This window comes from Haemaphysalis longicornis, unplaced genomic scaffold (genome assembly GCF_048455015.1).
Source record: "Haemaphysalis longicornis isolate Haplotype H1 unplaced genomic scaffold, Haemaphysalis longicornis Haplotype H1 scaffold_1, whole genome shotgun sequence".
Lineage (NCBI taxonomy): Eukaryota > Metazoa > Arthropoda > Arachnida > Ixodida > Ixodidae > Haemaphysalis > Haemaphysalis longicornis.
Window position 1 is genome coordinate 160,141,850 of NW_027526203.1, and position 26,242 is coordinate 160,168,091.

A 26,242-nucleotide genomic window follows, 5' to 3' on the forward strand; every position below is an offset into this window, starting at 1 on the left:
GCCTTGTATAGAGAGACAGCGTAACACGTAAATGAAGGGGAAAACAAATACAGGGACGAAACAGAAAGTTTAATACAGGCAACAGAAAAAAAGGGGAAAAGGCGCCAAATAGGAAAAAGGAAAGCCTGATGATCAGTTTGTACAATTGCGACCAGTTCGCAGATTGAAAACTTAAAAAGGCCCCAAATGCCTTGCAACAATATGTGGCTGTATAGCATAAGTTTCGGTGTTTAAAAAACGCATTCAAGGTGTTTCCAAGCATACGAATGTCCCTTATTTGGAACCTTACACGGAGACAAGTGGTGGTATGTATCCTACCGCAAACACGTCAGAAAAATGTCAGTCAATTAAAGTACATATCCAGAGAATCGTGAAAAAGATATGAAATATTTATTACAATCACTATACACTGGCATGACGAAAACAAAATACATCTAGACTCTATTATGGCATCAAAACACATACTATAACAAATCATGTGCAGTAGAACCCAGAAACCGTAAATCAGAAAAAAATACTATAGTACTGCTAAAAACTGCAGCTGGCGTTGCAAACCCCATAAGAACACATTATTAAACAATAATTTATTCCAGTTTAAAGTTAATGTATGACGTCATCTATCACACATCTTCGTCCTGTTAAACTAGGGAAATAAGTGCTGGTTTGTTTCCTGCACAGAGTTTGCGATTCTTAGGCGTTGAAATACGCGTATTGAACGGGGGAGGACAGTGTTCCTCGGCGTGAGATGAGACTATCTGCATGTTTTTACGGAAAGATCAAGAAGTACGGTATGCGAGTTTGCGTGCTTCTTGGTCGGCTGCCTCATTCTCTTCCATGTCTTTGTGTACAGGTGTCCACATGATGCGAGCTCAGTTCATCGTGGATGGGAGAATATGAAGCGTTTAGGTATTTTGCCTGCAGGTAACAATTTAATGCCCTTCAGAACAGTGTGTAATACGGTTGAAGCTTCTATTCGGTAGCCCTGCTAGGAAGATTGCCACGAGGTTGTTGTTGTTGTTGTTGTTGTTCCTTTGAATATTGGCGCATACCCAATCAGGGGATCGGCCAAACATCAGTCGTTAATTCGAATGAGATTCAAAGAAAATTAGAAAATTAGAATGATTCAAAGAAAATTAGAAAAATTTGGAAGCTTTTCTTTTTCTTGTGTTGGAGGAATTGAGTTTGGAATTTGGTTAATATTGAAACAAAAAAAAAGGAAATAAGTAAATAAATAATTAAATAAAGAAAAATAAGAAGAGGAAGAAGAAGAAGGAGGGAGAGGAGGAAAAAAAAAAAATTCAGAAATGGATGCTTTTGGAGGGCTCAGGTGAGGATCCAGAACAAGATACGAATTAGGTTGTAAATCTTTTGGAATTTTCAATGAAGCGCAGAAGAGCAGAACAAACATCCCGGCGGCAATATCCCGTTTCTGAAGCCCCAAATGATAAAAGAGCCGGCACTGATAGTACCAACCCCAGGCGATGAAGCGGCACTTCAAGGAGCTGACGTCTGAGGCTTGAAAATCGCCGACATGACAAAAGGAAATGGTCGACAGACTCTTCTTCATTACAGTAACTGCACATGGCAGTCTGCGCCAGACGAGACCTGTGGAGGTATCTGTTCAACTGGGGCACACGACATCGAAGGCTCGTTACAATCGCCTCCAGGTCGCGTGAGGGGCACCAATTCGGATTCCAGGAGAATTTTAGATGAGAAAAATCTCGCATTGACAATAAGACTGATTCGTGCTGCCCTTGCAGCTTCAACAATCTACGGAATCTTACAGCGGCTAATAAAGGCGTTGTCTCAATGACATCGACAACAGGCCCGGAGAGTGCTACCCTTGCCAGTGAATCTGCGGTTTCATTAAAGGTGATTCCCGCGTGCCCAGGGACCCAAAGAAGGTCAATTTCAGTAATATGAGGTGGTAGAAGGGATCGAAACGTCCGTAGAAGAGGTGAGTCTTTCGGAGAAGAAAGGGCTAAACCTACGGATAGGGAATCTGTAATTATAAGTGGAGACGACACCGATATGTCAAGCTTTCGTATTGCCAAGACAATTGCCAGGAATTCCGCATAGAATATAGGGATAAAATCCACCAGACGAACCGAAAAGTACCAATTTAAGGAAGGGGAAACTATACCTATTCCGGATTTTTCCTCTCGTTGAGAAGCATCTGTATATATGATAGTACCTTGCTGAATTGAGGCCAAATGATCTTGTAGGATACTATTGAGCAGTCTGGCAGGTAGCATTTTAGCATTTTGGGGAAAGATGTTCCGGAAGTTGACCGTTATCGTATGACCCCTATCAAGAGATGGAAGTACGTTATTGAGCGCAACCCCTAATGGAGACACCAAGCTTTGTGCTAGAGTAACTTGCGGTCGATAGGACCTGGGCCACTGGGCCGCCAAAAACACAGCTGGTTCATCTACAAAGATAAATTGTGCCCTGTTAACCCCCGCGCCATAGGCTCTCAGGAAAGTATCCACAGTGAGTATTCTAAATCGGTGTATCAGAGGAGGAACTCGGGCTTCCAAATAAAGCAACGCATTAGATGCATTTTTAGGTAGCCCTAAACAGCAGCGAAGAGCCTGGCGTTCCAGGAGAACTAGGCGATGGAGCTTATACGTAGCAGCACCCGAGAATAGAACACACCCGAACTCTAAAATAGGCCGCACGTACATACGGTATATCATCAGAAGAGATTCACGGCGCATTCCCCTTTTTCTATGGCTGAGGCGCCTCAACATGCCAACAGCACGTGCTCCTTTAGTAGCTATACGCTCTATATGTGGACTCCAGTCAAGTTGGCTGGTGTATACTACCCCAAGGTATTTTAAAGAATCAACCTGGGGTATGATGTGCTGACGGTAACAGAGAGTGATATTAAAGGAAAAAGTGGACTGAAAAGCTAGCACAGAGCATTTGCTGGCATTTATTGTGAGAGAGATGCTATCTAACCAGGAATCTAAAGAATTCAGATATGACTGCATTAATACATACAGTTCGTGTATGTCAGAAGCTGACGCGAAAAACGCGATATCGTCGGCATAAACATAAGTCTGGACACCGGAAACCACAGGGACCGAGCTTAACAGGATATTAAAAAGAACCGGCGAAAGGACAGCTCCCTGTGGTACACCTCTTTTCTGTGAGTGCCGAGAGGAACAAATGTTACCCCTCACACACCAGAACTGCCTGTCCTTTAGGAATTCACGCAGCCATGCTATAATGTATCTAGGGAAATTTAATTTCTGCAAGCGAGACATTAACACAGGGTACTCCACGCTGTCGTATGCTTTTGCTATATCCAAGGTCACTAGAGCCGCAACCTGTTTATATCGACGGGCAAGTTTTATACGACTTTCAAGGTCGATGTGGGCACTCCAAATAGAACAACCTGGGCGAAATCCAATTTGACTTGGGCTGAGGATATTATACTCAGACAAAAATTCCATAATTCGGTGAAGTAAAATCCGCTCAATTAGTTTTACTACGTTCGAAGTCAGAGAGATGGGCCTGATATTATCAATAGCGAGGCCCTGACCAACAGTCTTCGGTATAGGAAGTATTTTAGCTATCCGCCACACATCGGGAATCCATGCATTCCTGAGAGAATAATTAATCATACTCAGCATGTCATCCGGTGCATGATCGTATAGTAGTTTTAACATTTCAGTAGTAATGTGATCCGGACCAGGGGCAGCTGCTGGCATTTTTGACATAGCATCAAAAAGCTCTGCATGCGTAATTTCTGTGAAGTCCTCTACCACTATAGGTGGAGGAGGCGAGGTAGCTAGAGCAGACGAAAAACGAATTTGCAGACCCCTAGCAATCAACTCTAGAGACTCGGAGATTTCATTGGAAGATAACACTATAGAGTCTAAATTATCAGATTGGGGAACCGCTTTCCTAGACCGAAGAAATCGAAAAAGGGCCCGCTTATTAGTGGGTTCAGAAAGCATTGAGCAGCGGTGACAGTCATAGGCCTGTTTGGCATTAGAAACTGCTCGTTTGAACATCGCGGAATGATACTTATAATTGCTCCAGTTCAGCGGGCAATGGTTATAGCAAAGCTTCTTCCAGGCTGCCTTCCTGCGTCTAAAGTTGCGTGTACATTCTTCATTCCACCAGGGGCTAGGTGACACAGCTCGCTTAGACCGTACTTCAAATAACGAGGACTGCGCCGAAGTGGTTAGGGCAGCACAAAGACCCGTCGCCCGTTCAGTTGTGTCTTCTGCAGGCAGAGAAGATACGGCCTCCTTCAGAGAGATTTGGAATTTCTTATAATCTACAAAAGTGCAACTTCGCCGGACGAGAGAGCGAACAGGGCACTGAATCTCAAACAATATTGGAATGTGGTCACTGCTAGTACCGCTGTCAACAGTAGACCATGAAGAAACTTTAACACCCCTAGAACAAATAGTTAAATCTAAAACAGATCGAGTTATTCCCTGTATGTAAGTAGGAGAACCTGAATTTATACATGCCAAATTGTTGTCCGTAATCCAATCTAACAAGCGAAGACCGCAGGAATCCGTTCGGTAGCCCCAAGAAATATGATGGGAATTAAAGTCTCCCGCAACAACGACGGGAGGTACAGCCGCAGCAAGAGCGAGATCTAGGGGTTCCGAATCAATAACCCCAAGTGGAAAGTAAACGTTCGCCAAAGAGAAAGGAAGACAGCCAGGGAGTCTGATCTCCAATACCAAAATTTCACAATCTGATCTTCGAAGCTGGAAGGATACTTTGGTCTTATGAGCGAATTTTGTTGAAACTAGAATCAAAACGCCTCCCCCTCGTGAAAGTCTGTCTAGTCTGAACGTGTGGTAATTACATGAGGATGACACCAGTTTCCTCTTCATCCTTTCCTATATGTAGGAGGGTCGTGCAGTAAAAAAAAAGTGCCACGTCGTGCGTGAGTGTAAAATCATTGTTTTTGACAGATGAAGAGTCAACAATTATGCGCAGGGCTTCAGCACGTTGGAATTGGAAGTGAAAGTGAGGAGAGAGTGCAATAACGCGTTTGTCATATAAAACCAGATGGAAGTTGGCGCTGTGTGGTGTCCATTCTCTCCTCTGTACGTGGTGTATACGCTATGAATTTCCGCACCAACTTGCCCAGAAATCCATATTACACTTGAGTGGATGTAGTGGATGTATCTAATGCACACACAGCAGAATCTCAAATGTGCCCCGCGCGCTCCCGAAGCTAACATAGAGAACATCGTGCGCATGCACTTTGCCTGGCTGAAATGGGATCAACAAACTCCGGTGACAGTCGCTAGTAACCTGTGCGTGGAGGCCTCTAAAATAGATAAGAAAGGGTTCATCCCGTTTATGTTGGAAGAGTTTTGGCTTGAGTCTTGAGAATTCCGTATTCCCTGAATAGTGCATGGAGCCTTTGCTAATTTCTGTCCAGTCCCCACTTCTGTATGCTCGATAAGTGGGTATGGTCCACGAGCTGTATTTCCGTCGGAGGATTCAATTGAATGCGTAAAAAAGTCATAGATGTGGTTTGTTCAGTTCGAGTCGGAAGAGTTTCAACCAGATGAAGCCAGCGTTCCTGCTGCATGAACATTTTAAGAATTCTTGACCAATCATTCCTATCATTAATGCGTAGGTGCACTGATGAGCCAGGGGTTGTCCTTGCGAGGAGGGTGAAGCGCGGATGAGCGTATAGTTTTCGATGACGCAAGGAGGATTAAAAAAAGCTTTCCATATCGGCACATAAACGTTCTTTCTAAAAGAATCAGTATATTGGCCAATCCCCGTATGTTCGTCCCCGTGTCATATTCGTCTTTAGTAGCACCATAGTCATCGCCTTCGTCTTGGAACGTTCCGGTGCCAGCTGCCTGAGCTGCTGTAGCTATCTCTGCAAGTACTGCGTCCCCCGAGGTTCGGCATTGATGGCGGCAGCTCTTGCAGCTTCCTGCTCCGGCAGCGCTTCACCAGGGAGGGCGCCGTGGCCAGTCCCTGGTGCGCGCAGGACTTCCTTGCGCCACACGCAACCACCGGTGAGGCACGACGTCATAAGCAGCTTCGGCAATGTGGGTCCCCGCAAAGCTGTCCTGAACAAGACTCGCATTCGTTGGACAAACAATGAGCTTGCCTGCAGGGAAAGCTTTATTGCCCGCAGGAGCCGAGACGTCTCGGCTACAGCCACTACGAATGATCCCCGTGCAGAGCCCACCATCGTTAAGAAAGATCTGATGTGGCAGAAGCGGGACACGTTCTTCAGCCGCTGGGAGGAGCGCTTCTTTGTGCTGACGAAGGACTACTTGGCGTGCTTTAAGAAGGATTCAAAGATCGGCACCCCTAAGATGGGGAGACTTCTTCGCAAAGTGAATCTCGCGGATGTGGAGGCCGTGCACTGGGGGGACAAAAAACGTCACGGACTGATCGTTCTGCGACTGGGAACCAAGAAACAGCTGCTCCTGCGGACCAGCGGCGACCTCTACGGCTGGATGATTGCCCTACGAGACACTATCAGTAGGAGCAAGAAGCGCAGGGAGGCCCGAAGGAGCTCGCAGACCATTGGCCAGCAGTTGCGTGACACTGGAATCGCCGAGAGGCAATCCCTTGCGCGACAGCACAAAAGATCAACCTGGTCTCCGTTCAAGTTGGTGTCCCTGGGTGAACGCCCCCCGGCACCCAAGTCCGTGGTCTCGGCTGCCCACGAGTTCCCTTGCATCCGCCATGACCTGTCAGACAAGCCTCCTGAGCTCCGGCGGAGTCCATACGTCAGGTCGCTCTGCCTGTACTCCGGGCCCGGTCAACAGGCCTCAGCGCGAAGCCATTCCCGCATGCGGGAAAGTACAAGCCCCAAAAGCTCTGGCACCGGCAGACGGCATCGCATAAACAGCCGCCATAAGCAGCATCACAGCAAGTAGCAAGCGCTGTCTACGGCCGTCGGCCTTCAGGGGATGCGCAGCAGATTTCCTTTCTGGGATCACGGCGGCCAGCCATCACCCCCATAGGAAATGTTTGCTTGACCAGGTTCATGACTGCATTATGTACTTCTTGCATCCACCGGACCTGGTGTCGAAACATGTCTCAAAGCATTGGTCATTTAAACTTATGAAGAGGGTAATTATTTAAACAGACTCAAACTCGTAATGCCTGGTGATGGCGGTTAATTGCAGCCTAAGTGACACCTCGCGGTAACTTCTTCGGGGACCTTAATCGAATGTGCCTTCAACAAGATGGTGTGAATGAGCCAGATAGCGCGAATGGTTGTGATAGTGGCATGCAGCTAAAGTAGCCCGGCCGGACGTTGGCCGGAAGCACTGCGCCACTGTCGTGTTGTTTTTGTATGTGGCTGCGGCTCAGAAATACACTTCTTCATTTCACGATTTCATGGTCTGATTTTTGAGTGGAGACTGATAGATTACGCATCTTTGTAATACAAGCCACTGGAATTGAGCATTGTGTCCGGAGTGGTCCCATGAAAATATGGTGATATGTTCAATACCTATACCGGCGGTTAGGAGCGTTAATTCGCGGCGCCATTGAGGAGTGGTGGCCACGCGTCGGTAGTCCGGCGCAGCCACGAGCAAGAAATAAACGGGACCCCAGTTTGGGTTCACGTCATGAAGGGGTTAGGGGGGGGGGGGGGGTGTTTGGGTTGAGAAGGAAACGAAGAGAAAAATTACACCATCTTCCCGTGGGGAACCCTGATGAGGATGAGAAGCATCGTGGCGGTTCCGTGTGGTTCCATTGTGTTGCCGTTATGTTGAGTGATATGGTTTTTACTAGCGCCAGAGGGAATTCCGCGACAGGATAGGAAGGAGAGATGGGAGTACAGAAAAAAAAAAGAAGTCAGAAAAAGAAAAAGGAGTGAGGGGGATGGTCACATCTTGTTCGTCAAGGCTGTGTTTCTGAGGCTACAGCCGCTACTTGAGACCTACTTCACGAGGAAGTCGAGCAGGTGCTGGAAGACCCGCCGTCAGATGGCGTCCGGTACGCTGGGAAAAAGGATGCCCTACAGCGTGTGGTTTGGGACTCCATGACGTTGGAGTGCGGGCCGGAGTGCAGTCTTTCCGGCGTCGTTCTTGGGGCAGTAGCGCAGCAGGTGTTACAGCGTTTCGGGCTCTCGGCAGTTGGTGCAAGTTGGCAATGATCGGCGGCCCTGGCGGTGCAGGCGGGCTCGCTCGGACGTGTCCCGCCTCGCCTCTTCTCGGCAATAGCGACAAATCAATCAATCAATCAATCAATCAATCAATCAATCAATCAATCAATCAATCAATCAATCAATCAATCAATCAATCAATCAATCAATCAACCAATCAATAAAACAAACTTTACTTAAAGAAACGGGTGCGTGTAAGGGACGTATAAATCAGGGGCGTAGGGAGGGGGGCTTATGGCGCTTCAGTCACCCCACCCCCCCTTCCGAAATTTGGTTGCGCTGTCATACACGGCGACCGAGACAACCACCTGCGTCGGAAACCATCCTAGGATTTTGTCTAGAACCCCAGGAATCCTGTCCGGAAAGCGCATCTACTCTCCCTTGATAGCCCGTTTTCCTCGTGGCTAGGCCTTATGCTATGCCTTCTTGTGGTAAGCCTTCATCCACATGGGTGTTCTGCGAGCTGGCGCTGCCCGATGCGACAGAGAGTGGCTGCTCAGAACAAACTATAGGGAGATGGGCGTCCGCAGGCGTCGCGGCTTCAGTACCGCCATGTAACAGCTGGGCCACCACTGGAAACCAGTGCCATAATAAACTTTGACTTTATCCCCCCCCCCTTCCACGCTTTACAAATTTACCTGCAAAACCACCGATTTTTCTAGCTGTGGCAATAGATCGTTTTACCGCACCAGCGGCGGCGCAGCGGCGAATTCGCAGGTAAATTCGGGCCATGCAGAGCAGGCTTTCGGTATAAATATGTACTTTCTTGCCAGTGACTCTTTTGTTGCCCTGATCAAACTATATTCTCGATTTTTTCACTACAACTCTACATTTTGACGTATTTTTGTGATACATTTTGGTCCAGTTATCCGCAGTACGTGACGGTTGACAAGCTGCTCCTACGCAATATATTGGCATAAAAGGCAGAGGAGTTAAGACGTGTCCCTAACTGTCGCATGAGTGCAAAAAAAATTCTAGGACGAGAAAGCTACAATAAAATAAAACGTCCATCAGCAAGTTCTTTGTTTCGTTCGTTTGACGTTTATAATGCCCGCTCCGTGCTTTGTCAATTTTAGATGAACTATTTCGTTGCTTTCGTGTTTTTTTTTTCATGTTTGTTAAATATGTTTATATTTATTTAAGGGGACACTGAAGGCAAAACCGAAGTTTTTTTAAATGGATACATTGACGTCCCCGGAAAACGAATACGAACGAGTAGCCTTAAAATAATCGCGTAAACGATAATCAAAAAGTGAAGCTGCCCGTCGCCCAGCTTAGGCGACATAGACGGCGACTGACCGGATCCGCCAAGAGTCACGTGACAAACAACAGAACGAGAAGCACGCATACAAACTCTCAAAGAAACACGTAAAATATTTCCTCAAAATTACAACGGTACAGGTATAATTGAAGTGGTTCCGGCATCCGCAAGCTGCCAAGCCGCGGCGCCGCTGGCGGTTGCGATGGTAATTGCCGTTATCTCCAAAAGCGAAACTTCGCGGTCCTTTCCGCTCATCTACGCATTGCGCGCGCCTAAAACCACCCGCATGCTGGAACAAGATGCCAGGGCCACCTTTTCTTGTTGGCTGCCCGAACAGCCGCAACAGAATATCGTCGAATGCTAACAGCGGTGACCGCCGAAGTGTATTTTCGCAAGCTGCCGGCGGACAAACCTCGACGCAGCCAGTGGGTGAACGCTGTGCGCTTGAGGGAAGTAGAGGGTCGAGTTCCAGCGACTGCAGCTGTTTGCAAGAAGCCTTTTCGACTTGGTGACTATGAGCTCAACCCTTTCCGGAGCCAGTCATATCGAGTGCCCTGCAAATTCCCGAGGCTTTCCCGGAGCGCCGTCCCGTTTACGTCCGCGAGATCGGAAGAGTAAAATGTGCCCGTGCTGTGCCCCGAAACCAGCCAGCTGAGTACTTTTTTACTGGGCCATTATGCTGTCCGAATGAGAGCGTTCTACGTCTTAGCAGAGGTGCAAACGGCGCGCGTCGGTTGTCACTATTTTTATACAACTGGGGGTGGAGTGAGTGTCATGGTTTTCTTAACTTTGTTTGCCGTAGCAGCCGATATCCGCGGCAGTTATTATTATATGTACAGAGTAACATTCCTAGGCAGCCTCGATTGTTTGGCAGACAGTGCGTTTTGTTTGTTTCAAGTTTTGGAGAGTTTTTGTTTTCACTGGAGCATGAAAGAAATAGTTTGGCCCGAACTTTACCAGCATACTTATCTCTTGCATCAAATATAAACATTGATGGCAACCACCATGGGAAAAATCCTTAAGAGAACATGCTACTGAAGCAGTTCACAAAGCATAATGTTGGCGGTGCTTTAGTGTGGCCACCACAGTTTTCACCTCGATAACATATTGGTATGATGGCTACAACATTGTGTCCCATAACGAGGTAACAAAGCTTCATTTGCCATTGGGGAATCATTTTCGATCCTGAAAATTAGCAGCCGTTTTGAATAAAGTGGTAAATCCTGCAGGTACTGTCAATGCAATTAATGCAGCCCGAAATTCCTTACGAAGCTCATTCCATTTGACTAGAGCAACAAACTCTTGAAAAGAAGTTATCTGAGCTAACTAGAAGGTCAAGGTAGTTTAAAAAAACTCCCACCTCCCCTCCCGGCCGGGAACCCCTGTGTAGATGCGACGCATAGGGGGTTCACGTTGCAGCGTTGGACAGCGGAGGAACGGCGCTGGAACGATGGAGCGGAGCGGCGCAGGCACCGCGTTTTATAGCGCGCATAACGGTGAGGGGACGCGCCTGTGCCAGTGCGTCTGCCGCGGCTATGACGCAACACAATCCAACACAATCCACTTTAATACAATCCAATCCAATCCAAGCCAAGCCAAGCCAAGCCAAGCCAATCCAATCGAACCCAATCCAATGCCCCTCGCGAGAGAGTGTTCGCTATCGGAGAGGAGAGGGGGTGAGCGGCGGAGAGCGCAGCTGGCGCGGCTAGGAGAATGGGCGAGGGGTGGACGCCGACAACGCCGACAACGCCGGATGGATGCAGGGACAAAGCGAGTGAACGAGATGCGTTCGCATCTAATAACGTGTTATCAGTATTACCGGTGAAAGAGGGCGTAGTGTGACTTGTTTCCCTAACTAGCAGTCTTTTTGTTGCATGTTCAAGGTAGAAAACTGCCATGATCATCTAGAGAATAGGTTCAGACAGAATAACTTAATTTTTATGGACTTGAAGATGATGCAAAGGAAACATGAAACGAGGCAGATGCCTGTGTTATTGCATTCTTCTCCAAGGGAATAAATATTTCAGCAAATTCTGCTGGTATAGGAAGGGCTCACCGACTAGGACGCTCCACTCTTACAACTTAATGGCCTCTTATTGGGCAGTTCCTCTCTTACTAAAGCAAACAAAAAGTGCTTACGGCACCTGGTAAACCTAAAGGAACGAATTTCGCGATGAGCAAAGACTTTTCGGCTAAGCCTAAGCTGGAAATGCAGAAGCTGCCTCACTTTGCCCTAAAACGATGAGAAACTAACAAACTACAGTTTAATAACCGTAAAATAGGCAAAGAAACTTCTGTTTATAACAGCGTAGCAGATGCTGTGACCCTCTGTAGTTCATAGCCACTACAGAAAATTCATTCCTCGGAGAGAGGGTCATCGGGGAAACATGTCCTTGTGTGTATTCTTGTCAACTGCGGTAGCCTCAAGAATAAAAGAACAGAGTTCAGCTCACAAATGGAAAATGCAAAACCACACATAGTTATTGGAACGAAATCCTGGCTCGACAGCACCATGCATGACAGCAAAATGTTCCTTTCCAATTATTCTGTGTATAGAAGAGACCGTAATTCTCAGTGTGGTGGCGTTTTCATCCTTGTTCATGACAGCATAGTAACCCAACCTGTGAACATCGAGACAGTATGATGTGAAACTGCCTAGTCAAGACATTGCTCAAAAATAGTGTCTCAGTTTCCGTAGGTTCCTTTTACAAACGACCTGGCTTATGAACCCCTCGACCTCTGTTTCAATGAGTAGAATGTTATTAAGTTTGCAAACAAGTAATGTTATTCTCGGAAGAGACTTTGATTTGCCTGATGTAGAATGGCAGCCTACCAGGTCGGTACTGCCCAATACATCTCACTTGTACTCTGCTTGTTGCGGAATAATCAATGCACACTCGTTATTTCAATGTGTAGAAACGCCAACATGAATTTGTGCTAGCAGCGTGAATTTACTTGATTTATGCTTTTTCGGTGACTCTGGCCTCGTATTCGTACGTCTGTCTTCAAGATTCTGGTATCAGCAATCAATTGGTATTGTTATCACTAACGTAACCTGCACCGTCAAGAGCCATCGTCCTACAGAGCCACGCAAAGGGTTCTCCTAAAAAAAGAGAACTACAACTTGCGCTCGCGTGCAGTAGATGCATTCGTTCCCGAATTTCAGCTGCATAGTTTACCTCTCAGTATGAACGATCAATGGAATTGGTTCAAAACAAAGATCCTGTTTCTGACAGAAACGGTCATCCCTTCACGCATAATCTCAGCAAAACATTGCCCTGATAAACCATGGCTCGACAGAGAACTTTGATCTTTCATTAACAAAAAGAATTGGTTGTTTAGAAAGCATTGCAACTTGCCTCAGCCCAAGCTATGGTTGAAGATCAAAGAGATGAGCAAGAGAGTGACGAAAGGAATGCACAAAGCGTATGAAACTTACTTAGGCTCTCTTGGCGAAAAACTTAAAAGCAACCCCAAATGCATGTGGAAATATGGCAAAAAGCACAAAAGCTAGTATTCCTGATGTAATGGGTGGCATTAACTATGCAAAAGCCGAAAGCTTTAACGTCTACTTCCAGTATGTGTTCAATCAGCAAACTTGCCCAGATACTATGCTTGAAAATTTTAATGGGTATACGCAAATGCAAGGCATAGTAGTATCCGAAACCGGCATCGTCTGTGTTTTGGAAAAATTGGTTGTGCATTCAGCTTCTGGACCAGACAGCATATCAAACTTTCTCTGGAAGCACTGTGCAACTGTCTATAGCTCCTTTTCTAATCTTTATGTTTCAAGCATCACTTTGACTCGGTGTACTGTCAACTGACTGGAAGAATGTAAATTTAAATGCAGTACTTAATTAAAAGTGGTGACAAACAAAAGTTTTCTAACTACAGGCCTATCCCACCGGCAGTAGTTAGGGTGGGTTTCTCATGCAATACGCAGCTTATTGAACTTGGGCATGACATCGCAACTTCAATAAATGCCGGCACTCAGTTTGATTGTATATTTGTCAGTTTTCGCAAAGCATTCAATTCTGTTTTGCATTCCTTGTTACAGTGGAAGCTATTTGTTCTCAACATGCTGAGTTAACTGCTGAAGTGGCACGATGCCTCTATTTGGAAGGAAACAGTGTATTGTGCTTGAAGGCCCAAGTTCTTCGAGTATTTCTCGGTTGTCCACTGTCCCGCATGGCTTCATTTTAGGCCCACTTCCTTTTTGGATAGTTCGGTCATACTAGATTATACGCTGATGACTGCTATATCTATTGGAACATCAGTAATATAGCAGAAACCAACGTATCGCAACTCGCAACACAATCTTACCTCTGTTTGAAAGCGAAACTTTTTACCTCTACCCCCCCAAGGGTTCTGTCGCGACCATTGGTGTCAACAGAAAAGTCACGCGAACAAATAAAAGTTACCGACACCGCCAGGAATCGAACCTGGAACGGATAGAGAAACGGAACGAGAGCCCGTTGTCTTACCGATTATACGAGCCCACGTGGAGACGGGGGAGACAGACGGTGCACTCACCGAGCATGTCTGCGGGTTTACCCCCTGCATTCTCGCTGAATGCCACGTGATAGCGTCACGCGACCTCTAGAGCTGCTGTGCGCTCCACCCACGGCACGTATAGTAGCCGTGTGCACACCTTGCGCATGCGCTAGGAGTTAAAGGAAGCTCACACCAACACATGACATCTCACTTCTCCGTCAGTAGCCTCCACCGGCGGCGGCAGAGATGGAGAAGTGAGATAACACCGGGTTTGAGATTCCTTTAATTTTATAAAAAAAAGAGTTTCCACTCATGTGCTTCACCAATACAACTCAAGCAACCACCGTTCATGAATCATGCATTGATTTGACCTTATCAAATAATATCTCTTTGCAGTAATAAAGGGTGTGGTTAAGTGCATTTCACTTGTCTCTGGTTTCGCTGTTTGTTGAGCCACCTGTGTGAATTCGAGTGACATCGCATGGGTTATCGTTGTGAGTGCCGTTTACGTCTTCGCTTTCCAACTACCTTCACAGGGTGGATTGGAACACATTTTTTTTTCTTGGTGCCAGTCGTGGGGAATTGCACTCAATCTGACCAAATGTAATTTGGTCTTTACCAACAAATACCCACCTTTACTGCATGGGTGAAGCATGTTTGCATGTAGCCTCGGAGTACAGCCAAACTTCGATGTAACGAACTCCAATTTAACGAAACCCCCGATGTGACGAGCCACGGATTTTTTTTTAACTTCTAGCGTATGCACACCCTGTATTTTCACCCTCTGTGTAACGAAGTCCAGTTTGTCGAAATTTCAGTGTAAACGAAATTTCATGCACAATTATGCACAAAATGTTGTTTGGAGAAGCAGATTTTCGGTGATGCAAGCGCTAAAACAGGTGCTCGATAAATCGTGAACGGCAACACGGGCCGGGCCGTCCAATGCCAGGCCAAGCAACGGTAAAAATTGATTCTATGGCTGAAGCAGTAAAGAAAAAGTTGTATGTTTGTTTTTAAAATTGCCTTAAGAACGATAACTTGCTTTTTGTTTAATTTTATCAGAGTCCCCAGCTTAAAGGCAGCTCAAAGAAATCATCACTTTTGAAAGACATGCGGCAGCTATTACCAGAAATGCAGACCTACGGCCTAAGTGGTCATTGAAACTGATAAAGAATTTTGATTTTTGGCATTTTTTCTCCGCTTTCTTTCTGTCTTTCCAAATTTTTTATCTGTTTCAATGACCTACCACATTCTCCACTTTGCTTTCCGAGGTTTTCTTGACTGCCAACCCTTACATACATACATACATACATACATACATACATACATACATACACACACACATACATACATACATACATACATACATACATACATACATACATACATACATACATACATACATACATACATACATACATGGTTTTGTGAATCCGGCCAGTGCGAAGTTACATTCCCTGTAAAATACTCCAGCTTAAATTTTATTTCCATCGGGATGATCTCACCCGCTCCGGTGTTTGAGCTCTTTGCTGTAAAAGCGAAATTATTGGTCGTTTTTTTTTCTACATTTCTGCGGTTTTTCTTTGGAAGTAAACGTTTCCTAACCACTCCGGTCGAACGCCTCGGCCTTACGCTTTATGTACCTGTACAGTGGTCCTTCGGGGCTACATCTGCCACAGAGGTGGGGTCATACACGCGCATATTTCTGAGACTAAGCGCCCTTTCATGGGTTTGTTTTTCTGTACGGTTTAGTTTTATAAAAATTACATTCTTCTCTATTCTCCTAACCTAGGATGGCAATCTACTCTTTTCCACTTTTATCGTGTAATTAGTGGGTCGTTTCTTCGCTTCTATTACTACAAATTCATTATATAGTCTTACAAGAAGACGATTAGCGCTAAAGAGGCTACCACATTTCCTGAACAATCCCCCACGTGGGTATGTTCCACAAATTTTGGAGCGAAAACACCTCTTGGTGGCGCGAACGTCTGGCGCTCTCGTGCTATACCGTGGCGGGGCCTGATTTGCTCTGAACGCCTGACGTGTCCATATGGTCGACGTGCCGGCCTGCAGTTCCTCCACACCACCCACCCGCACCGACCGAGAGCGTTACGACCTTGGGCTGTCTGCGGCCATTCTGCGGGCGCGACGGGCTGCTAGATACATCCACGTCAAGCTCCCCGTTTGGGTTTCGCAAGGAAGCGGTGAGTGAGAGCACCTGTACTGGGCGCGCAGACCCAGATGCCCCCCGTAAAGCGGCAACCACACGGAGCGTTTTGCTCGCGTCTGGCGGCCGCTGGCGTCTTCTTGCGGCGGCGAGAAACGGGCGTTGGAGAGAGCGAATAACGCCAAATTGGCACTAAATTCAAGAAAAGAACGAGTCAATTAGAAAGCTTGTTAGAATTCTAGGGGGGACGGGGTAAGGAATGAGAGTACTCAAAGCCATGCAACACGACATTCTCTGCCGCCACACGTTCCTACACCAGTACTGGGGCGGTATTCCCGTGCTTTGTCCCCTTTGTGTCCCTTTAAAAAGTGTCCCTTTTGAGCGAGCCCTGATTGGCTAAAAGCGAACGCCCGGATGTGACGCCATGCAAGCACGGCGGAGCTATGAGCCGTGGCTACTCGGAGCAGACGATTTGGAGCAGACGATTTTTCGTCGCCTTATTGTTGGTTCGCTCGCGGAACAATAAACACACAAAAGATACTCTGATACGGTTTCAGTTATTTAAAATGCGTTTGCAAGAACAGTTACACTATTTGAATCCAAGGCCCACTGCTTAACCGGAAGTACGTCAGGATGAAAGGGACGCAAAAGGGACGTTTTCAAAAGAGACAGTTACGAGAATACCGCCCCTGATCTTTCCCGAGGTTTTAGAGTGGTGTTGGAGTTGTCTAGCGGTTGATTATTCACAAGGACGAATTTCCTGAAATAAGTCAACCAAGCGCTGTTCTAGGCATCATTTTAAGGGGAAGGTCTACTGAATCTCAAGGTTTCAAGATGGCGCGTTAAGCGAGTTCAGAAAACAGGCGGCCCGAAATAAGGTGTAGGTAGGCGCGAGCCGGGGAACGTGAGTGGGCGATCGTGCGCCAGGAAAGGGTGTAAGCCACGGAGTGGGAGCCCGGGATCGCGCGCTAGGCGAGGTAACCGCAGATTGAGACGAGGGCTGTGAGAAGAGGCGACGCAGCGTCGGGAGATGGTGAGGGCACCGGCAAGTGGCAATGGCAAGCCAGCGGAGGACTCGCTTGTCATCACCACACTTTTAAACACCTTGGGTTCAAGTGTTTTTACTGCTAAGCAGTAAAAACACCAGTTTTCATTCCGGTGAAGCCGCTTCACTCGGCGCCGATCCGGAGTTTCTTTTCGCCACCGCCTACCCCTCTTCCAGAACTGTTGTTTGCCTTATTTGCCGGTGTCATTCATGTTGAAGCACGCGCACATAAGCGATTGCCGGTTTATTCGCGCACGTGCGGGGAGTGGAGGGAGATAGAGGAGGCAAGCCAGTGATCGGGCGAGGAGGTACCCTCGTACTCAGCGGTCGCGGAGCGCGGGTCGCCTTTCCCCCTCTCTGTACTGTGCACGGCGATAAAATGGTCGATCACGGCGCGCCTGGCGCGGCCGCTCGAGGTCGCTCCTTTGCCTTGACTGCGTTTTGTAGCCTGTAGGCATCGCGCGGGCGAGTTTGCCACTAATTTACGCATTGTTTTATGAAATGTTGCTAATAAACGAGCCAGACTGGTAGCTTGTGAGTTGCGCTCTTTAAAGCACACAATGTATTTGGAAATTTTGTTCTGCTGAACTCTTTCTGTACACCGACTTCGGAGTAGTGGCAGAAATTCGAGGAAAATGTAATGGTGTCTGTGCCTGGGACATCAGAATTCTTTGCCACAGGTTGACGTCACAATGGGGTAGAGAAGAAGGGTAAAGTAAATAAAGCTAGTCAACTCTAATATCTCTTCAGATTACAGCCACCATCTTAGTAGATGTGCTCAGAAGCTTGTTGCGGTTGGCACCTAGCCGCACGTGAATAGAAAATAACGGTGGTTTTCTGCCTTTATACGTACATTCTTTCCAAACTGAAATGGGTCACTGAAACTTGCCTGCGCCGCGGGTGGTATTAGTTCCATCTCCACCGTTGCTGCAGTCACATTGCGTCCTACCCAGCTTGAAGTATTACGTGAGCTGGCCTTTACGATTTTCACAGTGACTACTACATCCCTAGGATGTACTTTTCTCCAGCCAATCTGAGAAGGGGGGGGGGGGGATCTACGAAGAGGATTCCGCCCCCCTTCTTCCCCTGTCCCCGACTAGGGCAAAATAAAGTTGTTCGCTCACTCACTCCAGCCAAGAGTTCAGTCTGCTGCCAAAATTGGGATGCCCCTTTGTCGGCAACATAAAACTAAGCAACGCAAAAGCGAACGCTTGTCTGGCTGCAGAAAGGGGGACGCTAATAACTCCTTATAAAACGCTCTCCGGGAGCCGTTTTGTTTATTTTATTGATGTTGTGCATTAGTTGCACGGCTAAATTCTTCTGCAGAGCAGCTTGGAATTCTAGAGAGAGGAAGTTTTGTTTATAGTTGGCGACAGTGGTGGCTGAGGGTGAGGTGTTGATATACTGATAAGGTTTAGTACAAACTATATATTGTGCCAAATCCTTACTAAGTTCCCCCCAAACAACCTGTAATACACACACAAGGGGTTTGAAACCAGCAGTCTGTTACACTGACACGCGCTTCTGCTTACTGCCCATGGGCGCCGAGCATATCGAGATCGTTTTTTTGCAAACATCCGTTTATGCAGCAAAACGATCAAAATACCCTCTATACGCGATCCTAAGCACACACACAAGCAAAAAAAAAATTGACGAAATATTGCAGATATATGTTCAACACGGCGTCGTTTACCCACCGTGGAGCACGCTTCCTCGAGGCGAATTTCAGCTCCCCCGCGGCCCAAAAATCCGCCAATTTACGCCAGATCACTTAAATAGGTCCTATGCAACAGCTTTTTCTCTTAAAATATATTACGGAAGCGGACGTACAACGCGCTACAACGAAAACTTCGCCGAGACGCAGCTGGCGCCAATACGCCGCGGGGCAAACGCCGAAGCCAGCAAATCGGCCAGCTACTAGAGGGCGCTGCGCACGCAAGATGGCGGCACCCCCGTTGGAATGGTCTATAGGTTTCATGCCCTCGCTAATGACATGTTCCATACGCTGGCAGGAGGCTTAAACGTGAACGTCAAACAGCCGAGTGCGACCTGTATGGTGTCTTCACTGGTCGAGAAGATTGGGTTGTGTGTTACACAGACAGTGAGATGCCTACAACGCGGGAGGCTATCAGCCAGCCCGCGTTTAGTTCGCTAGAATAAAGCTCGAGTCCTTCCATGTTTCATTCAGCTGAATCGCTGGGAAGTATGCTCAATCGAAAACTACTAACAAACGTGGTTTGTTTCGTGCACTCCGTCGACCGCGTCCAGCTTCGCAGGTCATCCATCTTCACCGAATTGAAGGGCACAGATTTTTTCAAATGTTTTCTAGCCGGGCGGTTGCGTGTAGTGACAGACAGCCCATAAGACTATCGTTTTTAAAAGCACAGCCGCAAATTTTGGTGGGATCAGCTCTGCCGCAGTGCACCGGAATGACCAATCGTGGCTCCCTTAGTAAAGTTTGACGAGTCACGAGGACAGGCTCGCAATTTTTCTGTAAAATGGGAACGGTACTGTGACATCAGGCAGTACTCGTTGTTATGCTTTGAGTTCGTAATCTCACAACTCATCCCAAGTTTTTTTCGCTTCTAAGCTTACGTTGGCCCCCGCCACTGGCATCCTTTGATTGAAGAACTGCTGATTCAGCTGCGCTGTGGTGAAGCCTGTCGACTCGCATTTTCACGGATAAAGAGATCTCTTTTGAGTGAAATATTTCCGCTATTATATTTATTAAGACAAATCCTGGTTCTGTGTTTTATCATTTCCACGCAGTAAAGATTATCGATGTTCGTTTCCCCGAAGTCCGGTGCCGATCAGGAACCCAATCGCTAGGGCTCCGGTTGATTTGGCAGGAGGCTCCCAGGGCGATGGTGTTGAAGTTCTCGGAGATGGTGACCGAATTGACGAAGTCGAGGCGTTTGTAGTTGATGAAGGTAAACTAAGAGTTTATATACAGCTATTTACAGTAGAGGATAACTGGGTACATGAGTAATAAAAGAAAAAAACTTCAAACTTCAGTTAGACGCTATACGCCTCGAGCTTCGCGATCGCTGCGCTGCCTGCCGCCACTTCTCCGCGGCGCTTACGGGATCTCCGCTGCGCAGCTGATAGCGGCTTATGCAGTGTTTCGGTTCTCTTTCTCTTCTTTTTGCCTTTAGCGCCCTCAGTATCTGGTTATGGTGATGTCTGTAAGCAAATAGTACGTTTAGGGCACTTCAAAAACAGCTTCGTCCTGATTAGAGTGCTCGAACGCCAACAAGAGCTAACCGGGGACGCGGTACTGCGCGCTTCTGCGCCGCTCTTACGGGCGTCGGCGACGGCAGCGGCATATCACCACTGTCACCTCCGAATATTTCAGGCGCAAGTTAATTCTATTGACGCCTCCTTTAGACCTAATACTGGCACAATGAGAGGTTGGTTTCGTTTTGCTGCGCGGACAACGAATTCGGCCTTGTTTTGAATGTACACGTCGTAGAAAAATATTATTAGGAGAGGTGATTACCTAATACCTGACAATAACTTGTGCATTTTATAGAAATAGAGACCACGCGAACATGTTAAGTATATTCCAAGTCTGTGGGTCGTTAAATATGTGCCCACTCCCGCCTGATAGCATAGACCAAGGAGAGTAATGAAACCACGGAAAAATTAATGGTCTGCCAAGTCCGGAAGCAATGTAATAGCTCGTGCTGGAATGAAAAAAAAAACAGTGTAGTTTTGGTAATCCCAGAGACGTTCGTCTTACAAGCAAGGTTGAACTCACTAGACCAACTAGATGCGAAATGCACTGATATTTTCCAAGGAAGGGAGGTGGAGGAGGAAGCCGCATAACTATCGTTGGGTACAAATGCAGAGCGAAATCATGAAATGACCGTTTTAGTAATCACGCACAGGCTGCGCGCTCACCTTTATTTTGTTTTTCGACTTTGACAGCTGATCACTCGGCGGACAGATTTTTTTTTTTTTTTGAAGCATACAGTAAGGAAGCATGCAGTTCACAAGCGATAAAATGTGTCGTTGGAAGAGTGTGGTATCTGATAAGGCCCTCTGATTTCACTTTTGTGCTAAATTCTGCAGGCTCCCTGTGTCATATAATGAGAAGCGTTTAGTCACGGCCGCGGATATAAGCGGAGGATATATGTATCCGATGACTGTTTGGGAGAGCTCACGCTCACCTCGCGACAAGACGACCCAGCCGTAAATTCTTTGGGCTGACTCCCACATGTAATTTTGCATTATCTATCGTACTTATTGCGTTGAATATCCATGGAATTTATGCCACCTTGGCTTGTTCAGGGTAGTGATCAATATTCGAGATATGAAGCGTAACTGGCGGGCTGTCAGTAATGAGTGCTCCGCTAGATTATGAAAGCACACGAAACCGATTTACATCGCAGTGTATAGCCGTAGCATGAGCATCTGAACGAACGCTGCTTACGGGGGTACTGTTAGTAAATTTCAGGGCAGTGGAATTGCAATAATCTCTATGCATATATGCCGGTTTCGTGACGCCGGCTTGTGACTCACCTGGCGCTTATGCGGACCGAATGTACCACATTAAGATCGCGTCAGAAACATTTACACTTTCGTAAATACACCACATTTGCGAACAGAGTGGCTGCTCCACATAAATGCGTATTTCCAACGCATACAAACGGAAAATATCAGTCTCGAACGTGCCGCAAAAGCAACGGACACAGGGGTGAGCGAGCCGGCGACTCCCGCGACTGCTTTCGAAACGGGCCGCTAGGGGGATTTCAGTGGCGCCCCTACAGGCAGCGCTCGAGGCGTATAGCTCCAAGTGTGCACAAGTCACTCGAGCTTTCCAGCTCCGTCTAACTCTCCTATCCTCGGAGCGTACACAAACCGCTCGAGAAACAACGGCCGGGGCTCTGTTTTCGCCGCAGGACCCGTCTAGTTGCCCGGTACAGAGCTGCACCCTAAACTTCCGACGCGATCCTAAAGTCTACCTCTCGCTGAGGGGGCTCACAAATCCCAAACAAGCTTTAGCGGTCGAGACTCGTTGTCTCGCCGGGAACTGCCCAGCTGAGAGCTCCGACAAGAACGATTTCTAACGCCAAGTTCGACTTTATAACACCTCGTTATTACTCCCTCTTGGGAACGCCCCTCTACCTTTCGTACACGCGTAAGGGAGGTCCGGAATTCACGTAGCCAGCTGTCACTCAGCTATCTTCGGATTTTTCAAATAGGCGCCACCACCTTCGAGTCAAAAGCCGGCGCGCGAGCGAGCAAGCGCGAGGCGGCGAATACAACACATGCCTCTGAAGGGGGGGTGAAAAGCGGCGGCTATACGCCGTGGGTGTAGGTAGGGGTTGGGGGACGACGTTTGGGAAAGCAGGTGGGGGTGATGGCTTCAACTTGCTTTTTCACTCTTTGCTGGCGGTAGTGTGGGTAAGCCCACAGAGTTTGCAGCACGGCATACAGTCATGGGTGGGAGCGGGGTTGGGGGCGTCGCGCTGCGAGCAAAATGCTCCTGTGGGGATCGGGGCAGATGTCTTGACGGTGACCAAGTTCGCCGCATTGAGCACAGCACTGATGCGTATTGCGAAAAGGGCGACAGCGAGGCAGTGGGCGAAGGAGTAGTGGAATGCATGGACACTGTGCGATTTGATCGCAACCTCGTATTTTATAACACTGTGTAAACTTGATGTCCATCTCTTGCTAATGCACGCGCAGGTGATTCGCTGTCATCATGAGCTGGGAAAACCCTACCTGGAAAGATGATCCGGCGACCTTCGGGCTTCGTCAAGGTGACTCGCAAGAACAGCAGGCAGCCCAGCCGCCGAAGGGCTCGCTGCAGCGGCGTCAGGCCCAAATCGACTACCTCCAACAGCAGCACCAGGTAAGCTGGAGGGCGCGTTAGGCATTCTCTCTTGCCTTGGACTGGAGAGAACGTGCACGCTCTGTGTTACACACGCGCAGGCAACAGGAGAAAGTGGCTGACAGCGGGAAGAAATTGCTCGCATAGTAAACCGAAACGTTTCTCTCCTGCTCGGGCACGAAGCAGTCAGCAGCTAAACTAGGGACTTTGAATGCAGGTTAGTTGAGCTGCTTAGCGGAGCCCTCATGCGGGCTCCCTATTACGGATGAGGAAGCATACAAGTGCACTGCTGGCGTTTTCCTTCTTTGCAAATGCGCGACCCGCCTTAGCCGCAATAGGCGTTCTCAGGGCAAGGGTAAGTTCCCTGTCCGGTACATCGGCGAGGACGCATCAGGGCGCCCGTGTAGACAAGGAAGCAAGCGCCGGAGGAAAGGGACGGAGGTTCGTTCCAGGGTCATTCCACGCCAAGCGTTCCAGAGAGGTCGCGCGACCATCTCCGATTACACCATAAAAATTCGTGGTTTATCACTTCCTCGCACTATTAATTCTCCTAGCCGATTTTTGCGGGAAAAAATTTTGCTGTCTTTTGCAGCCATTTCAAAACCGCGGCGGGGACGAAAACCTACGTTGAGAAAAAAAAATACCTAACATAATGAACGGATCGCAGTGAAATTATTCCAGGTGATAGAAAACGAAGCGCTCTTCCTTTATATGATGCATTTACAGTTGTTAATGTGTTTCAAAATGGGCTTTGCGGGGAAGCAAAGTGGCGTTTCCGAGCAATTTTTACTCATTTTTTCCGGCTATTGAAATTCTTGCAGAGACAAAGCAGCTGCGTACTGTTTTCGCTTCTTCGCTGATTGGGAGTCTTGCTTTTTGTTAGGTGCGCCAAGAACCCCGTCCTTGCTTCTAATCCGTATAACTTCGCGCGCCTGTCGCTCCGAAGCGTGCAGCCAAGTCGTAGATCGTTTGCAAAAAAAGTATACCAAAGCAAGTTATCCTTACGCTCGTAATTCAAAGAAGTGAAAGAACTACGAAAGACTAACAATACCATTCGTTTCCGGCACCGCGGAAAGCCTGAGAATGCATGTAGAGTCACATTTACCAACCGGCAGCATTGCAAGAAATCTACGAAACATGCGATGGATCTACCTGCTCTGACGCCCCACCTCTCCGCTGCAGCGCAGGAAGCGTCGTTGCAGTGAAGCGGACTTACGCCCCGCCGTCTGGGGCCGGGGTGGGTGCTCAATATAAAAAAAAAAATATTTTCTTGCTTAAAACAAAAAGAACTCCGATTAAACTTTCTGAAATAAATTCCCTTTGTACACCCTATCACATGAGCCTAAGCCTGTATTTTTACACGGACGGCCCACAGCGCGATGAGCGTCTGAACATGGACAATTTCGCAAATTTTTCGAAGTTCATATCTTTATCACGCTGAAACTACCTGTTTCCAAGCTATCATTATATTTTTTTTCCGCACTTACCGTCAACAATATAACACAGTATGCAGCTGCTTTGTCTCTGCAAGAATTTCAATAGCCGGAAAAAATGAGTAAAAATTGCTCAGAAACGCCACTTTGCTTCCCCGCAAAGCCCATTTTGAAACACATTAGCAACTGTAAATGCATCATATAAAGGAAGAGCGCTTCGTTTTCTATCACCTGGAATAATTTCGCTGTGATCCGTACAATATTCTTGGAATATTTTTCTCAATGTAAGTATTCGTCCCCGTCGCAGTTTTGAAATGGCTGTAAAAGACAGAAAAAAGTTTTCCCGCGAAAATCGGCAAGGAGAATTAATAGTGTGAGGAAGTGATCTGCCATGAATTTTCATAGTGTAATCGGAGATGCTCGAGCAAACTCTCTGGGACGTTTGGCGTGGATTGACCCTCCAACTACGTCACGACAGCCTTCCTTTACTGCGTCACTCGTAACACTCTCCACCCCCTTCCCGCACCTCCCGCTCTTCGTGTTCCCTTGCAGTCCTCCTGTGATGAGAGCAGTGTGGATTTGCTCAATTCAACTTTGCCGCTTTGTGACTGCCCTCACGCAATCTGTTGGTTCTTGCCTCCGTCGTTTCCGAAACTGTGGGAGCCAATTTCTTTTGTTTTAGTATTTGCTTTTTACTCCCTTCTCTGCAACACCATTTTAACGCGCTGCTTTATTTGCTATATTTAACCGATTCCGCGTATATTTTTAATTGAAACAGCGCTAGTTACTCTCATATATGTGATGATTTCTTGCCTCAAATATGCTTAGAGTTTTCCTTCTGTAGAACCATGTTCACAAGCATAAGGCATGTCACCAGCTTTACTCGCTTGCAGAGCTAGAGACAGACCGAATTTTTGGCCCTTGAGTAGCCCGAGAAAGACATTCGTCTTTAAAAAAAAAAAAAGCCCTGAAACGCGCCCTCTCTTTCCCCCGGGGTTTACTGGGGATTCGAAGTTTCGCTGTGAAAAGGTCCAGTGCACAACGCAGCTAAGCGCCGGAAACTACCTGAACAATGCGTAAATGGGTAAATGCGTTGGCTAGGCGAGCTTATAGAATGCGTTTGTCCGCATGTTCCGATTGTACACCGTCAGTTTCGGGGTTTTAGAGTGGAGAATATTTTTTTGTCTCCTCCTGGCTGTCCTGGCGCTGCTGCTTCTGTTGTCGTGTTCCTCCGACGCAGGTTTTGTACAACACCGCCAAATGGAGCTAGATTCTTGGTTTCGCTAATGCCCCTAGTAATTTTAGGTGCCTGAGGTATCGCGTTATGAACGAAAGCTTAGAACGAAAGAATGAGGACTGGTAAAATACACTTGAATCTATGGTATATCCGCAACGGACAGGAAGTGAAACAACATATCCCGGGACTGATGTATGCGGATGACATAGTCTATAACGAACATAGTCTGTAACAGCTCACGGACATGTGCGAGGAAGAAGCCACTGATTTGCGAGTGGAATCCAGCCCAGAAATATCAGGAGTTCTTGTTTTTAATGATGCCAGTAATAAATCGGTATATGTTCAACAACCAACAATACAGCAGTTAACGAAATACAAATATATGCGCATGTGGATTTAAAAATGTCATGCCTATCTAAAAACGCACGAGGAGCATTTAAAGGAGTAATGACACGCAATTTCAAAGCTTACGTAACTATTTGAAAAGCTTCCTTTGTGTATGGAGACATCTCCCAAGAAGTTTCAGGAGGAACCGTTTAGTATAACATATTTTGAATCAATTTTAGTATTTGCACACCGCAGAATGCTCCGACCGGACATCCTTTCGACATCGGTGTGAGCATGACGCGTTG

At 47.2% G+C, this 26,242-nt stretch overlaps 1 protein-coding gene across 2 annotated transcripts in view; it reads left to right on the forward strand.

Annotated features, from left to right (window-relative positions):
* The window catches only part of LOC144138596 (uncharacterized), a 71,040-nt gene that overhangs the window by 36,026 nt on the left and 8,772 nt on the right, over positions 1 to 26,242 (forward strand). Inside the window, exons 2-3 of one of the 2 annotated variants that reach the window (XM_077670971.1) lie at positions 15,963 to 16,093; positions 22,796 to 22,961. In XM_077670971.1, the coding sequence (XP_077527097.1) occupies positions 22,812 to 22,961 (150 nt within the window). In that variant the 5' untranslated portion in view covers positions 15,963 to 16,093; positions 22,796 to 22,811. The remainder of the gene's footprint in view (positions 1 to 15,962; positions 16,094 to 22,795; positions 22,962 to 26,242) is intronic. The other variant, XM_077670980.1, reaches the window with a different exon arrangement.